We start from the raw sequence: 5821 nt of genomic DNA, 5'->3' as shown, positions 1-5821 counted from the left end.
ACCAGCCTGGTTCACATGGCGAAACCCCGTCTCTACAAATAATACAAGAGATTAGCGGGCTGTGGTGGCACGTGCCTGTAATCCCAGCTACTTGGGAGGCTGAGGTGAAAGGATCACTTGAGCAGGGGAGGTGGGGGCTGTAGTGAGCCGAGATCGAGCCACTGCACTCCAGCCTGGGCACCAGAGCGAATATCTGTCTCAAAAAATAAAACAAAATAATAGAAATTATGTATAATAATAAACATTTTCATTACATCTATTTCTAGTTATATTTTATGACCAGTGATATTGTCTTCCATTTGGTTTTATGCTGGGAATTTTCCTTTTTAAACACATTTCTAAGTCTTTCCTTGACGCTTGTCAGAAAGGAAATTCACCTTCTAGTCTGGAGTTCATCCTAAGATGTCATCTGAAGAGCCAGCATACAAACAAGCGGCCTTTGTGGATCGGTGCCAGATGCGCTCTTCCATTCTACTGAGAGGGGGGTGTTTCCATTCCCTTCCCTATGGTATTCTATGGAAGAGCTGAGCTACATTCTAAGAACCTCGCTTGAGCATCTTTACCCAACTCCACTTTTTGTCCATAGCCTTAAGTCCTTCTCACATTCTGTTTGACACATTCCAAACCCACTGTAAATGCTTGTGGAATGGATGAACAAGTGAACAACGGGCTTAAAAAGGAGAGGGGAAGGGACAGTCAGTGGCGTGGGGCTGAGGCAGTCCAGCATATGCAACTAGCAGGAAGTTAACGATTTCTGGTGGGGTCAGAAATACCGATGGTCCCGAAGATAATAAGACTTCTACCCTGGGCTGTGTTTGCGTGGGCATGGCCAAGGTCGGCTCCAGGACTAACCAGCCAGCCCCCTTCTGACTGTCGTCTTCCCTCCGTACCTCCAGTCATTCATTTAGTCTGCTCTTGGTCTTGCTCAGAGATAGGAGTCAGTCACCTATTTTGTTTCCTTATTATGTCTTCAATCATACACAGCTGTACACAAAAAAATATGTGACCCGTTAAACACATCTGAGTGGCCACCATGTGGGAGAACCGAATGAAACATAACCAGCTCCCTAGGAGCCCACTGTGCCAGACTGTATGGCCACAAAAGTATCTCCCATCTCTCGTGCTGTGATAAAAGTTGCCCCGTTCACACCGAGACCTGCGATTTAATCTCCCTCCCACGCTTGAATCTGAAAAGGCTGTGACTCACCTCTAATCAATAGAGTATGACACAGTTGACTCAACATGACTTCTGAGTCTTGCCTATGAGAGGTGGTGCAACATTCACCTTGGATACGGAAAAGTGCCGCTTGGAGCCTGAGTCATGAGGTCGGAAGCCTGACTACTGGGAGGCCCACCCTGCTGTGAGGAAGCCAAAGGCCACGGAGTGGTAATACGGAGGCCCTCCACTCGCCAGGCCTAGTCTTCCAGTCCTCTCCATGCAGGCACCAGGGATGTCAGTGAATGAGCCTTCAGATGGTTCCAGTCCCCAGCCAGTCAGGTTTCTGCAGCTGAGGTCCCAGACTCATGTGAAGCAAGCCATATCCACTGTGCCCTTTCTGAATTCCTGCCTCTGAAATTCCATGCATATGATACAACGCTCGTCATTGTGTGGACTCACTGTGGGGCCGTTTGTTACACAGCAAGAGGAACAGGAATGCAGGACACCCTCCCCTCCCCCCACCCCCACTCAAAGCCATTCCTCCTCCATAGAGTTAAACCCTAATCTGATGCTGGCTTAAATTATTTCACTGCCAATTCTTCATGGTTTTCCCATGTGTATGGACGCCCCTAAACAATGCAGTTTCATATTGTCTGGGTGCCTTGATAGGAGGAGTTTTGGGGGCCTGAAATTGAGAAAACAAGCATTCATGGATCAGGTAGTCAAGGCAAGGCACTGTGTTTACCCCAAGAACAAACACTCTGTTAGCTGTTAACATTCTTGAGGAAAGAGCAAGTTGAGGAATGGGGTTTAATCTACTCGATACCGGTTATACAGCGAGCAGGCGGCAGGTCCAGGATTCAAACACAGGTAGTGTGTCCCCAGAGGCCAAATGTGTAAACCCTCTGCTAATTCCCCTCATCAAAAGGTAGGGGACCCTGGGGAAGCTTTCTCTACTACAAAAGCCAGAGTCACCACCACCTTCTGAAATAATCTGAGACCAAGTACCTTCAAAAACCAAGCCTTGCCATACATAGCCAAGCCGGACTTTATAGACACACCAACACACATAGTTTCCTAGAAGGTATTTACTGATTTCTATATACTTAACACATGTACAAGACAGGTATTTCAAAGGATTAAAGAGGGCAGACAGTGCGCAGATGTCTTTCTCATTCCTGTGTGCACAGATGTCTTTCTCATTCCTGTATCCCCATCTCCTTACCCAGAGACACTTTCCAAACAACAAGCGAAATAGTAACAGCTTTCGCTGTTACAGGAAATAAAGAGTAATGAGGTATGTAACACGACCAAATCTTGAAATATATCATTAAAAAACCAGTAAATAGCATAACTCGAATCTAAGCAGTGCAAATATGAACGTCTACCTAAAACTCACAGGTGCGGGAGCGCACGCACACCATAATCAATGGAAGACTTCCTAGCACATGTTTACAAACTGGTTGTGTGTTGCCGTCCTACACACCAGAGGCAAAGCGCTGAAAACAACAAGCCTGTTCACAATAGCACCAGGAACGTACAGTACACAGGAACCATCTGCAGGTGATTTGTGACAACTGTAGGCAGAACAGTAAAAGCGAGAGATACAATGGATGGTTTGAAAAATCAGAGACACTCTTCTTCCTTATCGAATTGCAAGATTAACGTTGTACTACACAGACAAAGGTGTGTTCAAGATTTGGATCGTAAGCGAGTTCACTGAAAACTAGCGGAGGGGAAGGGCAAATACTGGAAGGGAATCCGCGGTTTGACCAGGCCAGAAACACCTCTTTCACAGCATGGGATCTGTGCAGGTACTCGGACGCTCCCCGCAGGGCCGCCCGGGCCGGTTTCAGGCGGGCTTGCGGCCCCAATCACTGCTCCTGTTCGCGGGGACAGGCAGGGGCTGACTGGGAGGACGTCTTGTGGATGGCCTTGTGCTCCTCGGTGGCCTCCTCCCCCGGGTCGCCACCGCCGACCTCCTCGATGACCACGCTGCGCACGGTGCCCTCGTCCAGGCAGTGCGGGGCGACGCCGTACACGCGGGGGTCAGAGACAGCTGCGTGGAAACTCTGCACCCCGCACCTGCTGCAGAAGCTGTGCAGCGCCGGGTGCGTGTTGGACCGATAGGTGACGATGCTTTCTGCGCCCTGGAGCAGCGTGAAGCGCGAGGCCGGGACGAGGAAGTGGCGGTGCTGCTTCTTCCTGCACAGCCTGCAGCTGCAATCCACGACGCGCAGATCTGCAGGGGCCCAGACCGCAAAGCGGACCGCGCCGCAGTGGCAGCCCCCGGTGTGATGCACGAGGCCCGGGTACTCGAAGGTGTCCAGCAGGACCTTGGCGGCGCCCTCGCAGCTGAGGCCCCGCAGCTTCCTGAACGTCTCCCAGCGCTCCCGCTGTGCGCCCAGGTCCAGATCCTTGGGGGACGGGGCGGGACCCGGCGGGTCCGGGGTTGGCGCGGAGGGCAGCAGGTCTCTGGGGCCCGCCTTCCGGACCCGCCGCCAGCGGCGCTTCCGTCGCCACCTACCCAGCCACCTCTTGGCCGCCGCGTGGCTCCCGACCCCGACTTGGACCCGGGGGTACTGCGCGCGGCTGGCGCCCGTGACCGCGATGGCCGCGCAGGCGGCGGGAGGATCCCCGGGCCGCTTTCGCCTCCGCCGCTGAGCAGTGGCGCGGTTCCTCACTCTGCCCATGGCGCCTGCAGCCTCCGGAGCGCGTGCCCACACCCCACCCTCATTTCCCCGTCAGTCGCTGAGCAGCCTCCTTGCCTGCGCCAGTAGGATTGGCCCCTTGTTGAATGCGATGTAAAGAGACCCTTCCCTTGACCCTATCACAACAGCCTTCGCTGGCCTGAAAGGCAGTCATGAGGCGTTCAGCAAACACCTGCCGGGCACCAGATACCCTCACCTGGGCGCTGGGATGTGGAGATGCATCAGGCTTTCCAAAGCACTCACATTCATTTAGGATCAGGTGTATGCAAATACAGTCCCTAACACCTTGGGACACTTTGCTCTGACAGAAATAAGAACCAGGGGCTCTGGGAACAGAGAGGAACGCCCACACACTGTAATTGGAGGGGCGTGTGGGAGGGGCACGGAAAGACTCCTCTAAAGTCTTCTTGGGGGCTTGATTCTTTTATTCGGCTGTAGCGTTTTATTTTTCTTGTAATTTTCGTTGCGATGAAGTCCTCTTTACCTAATGTTGACATACCTACTTCTGCTGTTTTAATTAATGTTTACCTGATGTGACTTTTCCCACCCGTTGTATCCTTTTCATTTACCCAGGGCGACCGAAGTGGAACTGAGTTTCATATAAACATGGGATAATCAGACCGTGTTTCTCACTGACTCTGCCAGTATCTACCTTTTCATACATGTTTCTAGTTCATTTCCATGATCTCTGGGCTAGTGTTTAGGTCCACAGAGTTATTGTTTGTTTTCTTTTGTTTCCTCCGTGTCTCGGCTAACCGAGACCTCCTTTTTTTGCCCTTCTGTGGCTTACGTGTACACCTTGCAGGATTTATCCTGATTTCCGAAAGTGTTTTCGAGTGTTTGGCTTTGTAAAATTGTCTCAGTGGTTGCTCTGGGATTTTCAGTGTGCATATGTGACTTACCACAGGCTCCTGGTATCCAGTTCTCATCACTTCCATTGAAGTGTAGAAGCATCAGCCCCTTTTAGCCCCTCTGCCTTCCTGCTTATAGACAACGTTGTCTGGAGTATCGGATGGTTTCATAGTTTTTGCTTTAATCGTCAAACATGACTTCCACAATTCACAAGGAAAACGGTGGCTTAGTGTTTGTCCCCTAAGGGTGTTTTTTCTACTGGTCTTGACTCCTTTCTGATAGATACTTCCAGAGGCCATCTTTTATTCTTTCCTCTTTTGTTTCAAGCACCTACTCTAGCCATTCTTTCACCGTGGGTCTGCTCGTGACAAAATGCTTTCCTTTACCTGAGAATGTCTTGATTTCCCCTTCGTCCATGAAGGATGGTATCACTGGATACAAAATTCACAGCTGACAGGACTTTTGTTCAACATCTGAAACTTTTCGGGACACTTCCTGATGACCGCCACTGGTCAGAGGAGACATTTGCCCTCATTGAAACTGGTGTTCTCCTATAATCAATGAACCACTTCGGTCTTGCTGCTTTCAGTGATTTTATCAGCTTCAAAAACTGACTATGATGTGTGTGTTGGTGTGAATTGCTTTGTGGTTGTCTTATCTGAAGTTTGCTCGTTTTCCAGAATCTATGGGTTTATGGTTTTCACTAAAATTTGGATATTTTCAGCCTTCTTTTCTTATACTCCTCTTTCAGTCCACTCTCTACTTTTGGTACTCCAGTCGTAGGGATATTGGAACTTTGTTATTGTCCTAACTTCGCTGAGGATCCATTCAGCTTTTAATCAGTCCACGATCTCTCTCTCTCGCTCAGGCACAGTCAGTCCTATTTTCTGTTTGTTTGTTTTGTTTCTTGAGGAAGAGTCTCGCTCTGTCACCTAGGTTGGAGTGCAATGGCGCAATCTCCGTTCACTGCAACCTCTGCCTCCCGGGTTCAAACGATTCTCCTGCCTCAGCCTCCCAAGTAGCTGGGATTACAGGCGCCCACCACCACGCCAAGCTAATTTTTGTATTTTTAGTAGAGACAGGGTTTCCCCACGTTGGC

At 50.2% G+C, this 5821-nt stretch overlaps 1 protein-coding gene across 1 annotated transcript; it reads right to left on the bottom strand.

The window, feature by feature from the left end:
* Positions 1-2232: 2232 nt before the first annotated feature.
* Positions 2233-3916, bottom strand: LOC117977700 (centromere protein V-like protein 1). Its single transcript, XM_034950254.3, has one exon. It carries the CDS (start codon positions 3850-3852, stop codon positions 3034-3036), a length of 819 nt encoding a protein of 272 aa, XP_034806145.2. The 5' UTR covers positions 3853-3916; the 3' UTR covers positions 2233-3033.
* Positions 3917-5821: the final 1905 nt, after the last annotated feature.

The sequence above is a fragment of the Pan paniscus genome, chromosome X (assembly GCF_029289425.2).
Source record: "Pan paniscus chromosome X, NHGRI_mPanPan1-v2.0_pri, whole genome shotgun sequence".
NCBI classification, from domain to species: domain Eukaryota; kingdom Metazoa; phylum Chordata; class Mammalia; order Primates; family Hominidae; genus Pan; species Pan paniscus.
The sequence above is the reverse complement of the archived record's forward strand: the minus strand, read 5'-3'. Positions and strand labels throughout refer to the sequence as shown.

Bases quoted from the DNA above. Each gene is read 5' to 3' on its own strand.
- LOC117977700 (XM_034950254.3), bottom strand. From the start codon at position 3,852: ATGGGCAGAGTGAGGAACCGCGCCACTGCTCAGCGGCGGAGGCGAAAG.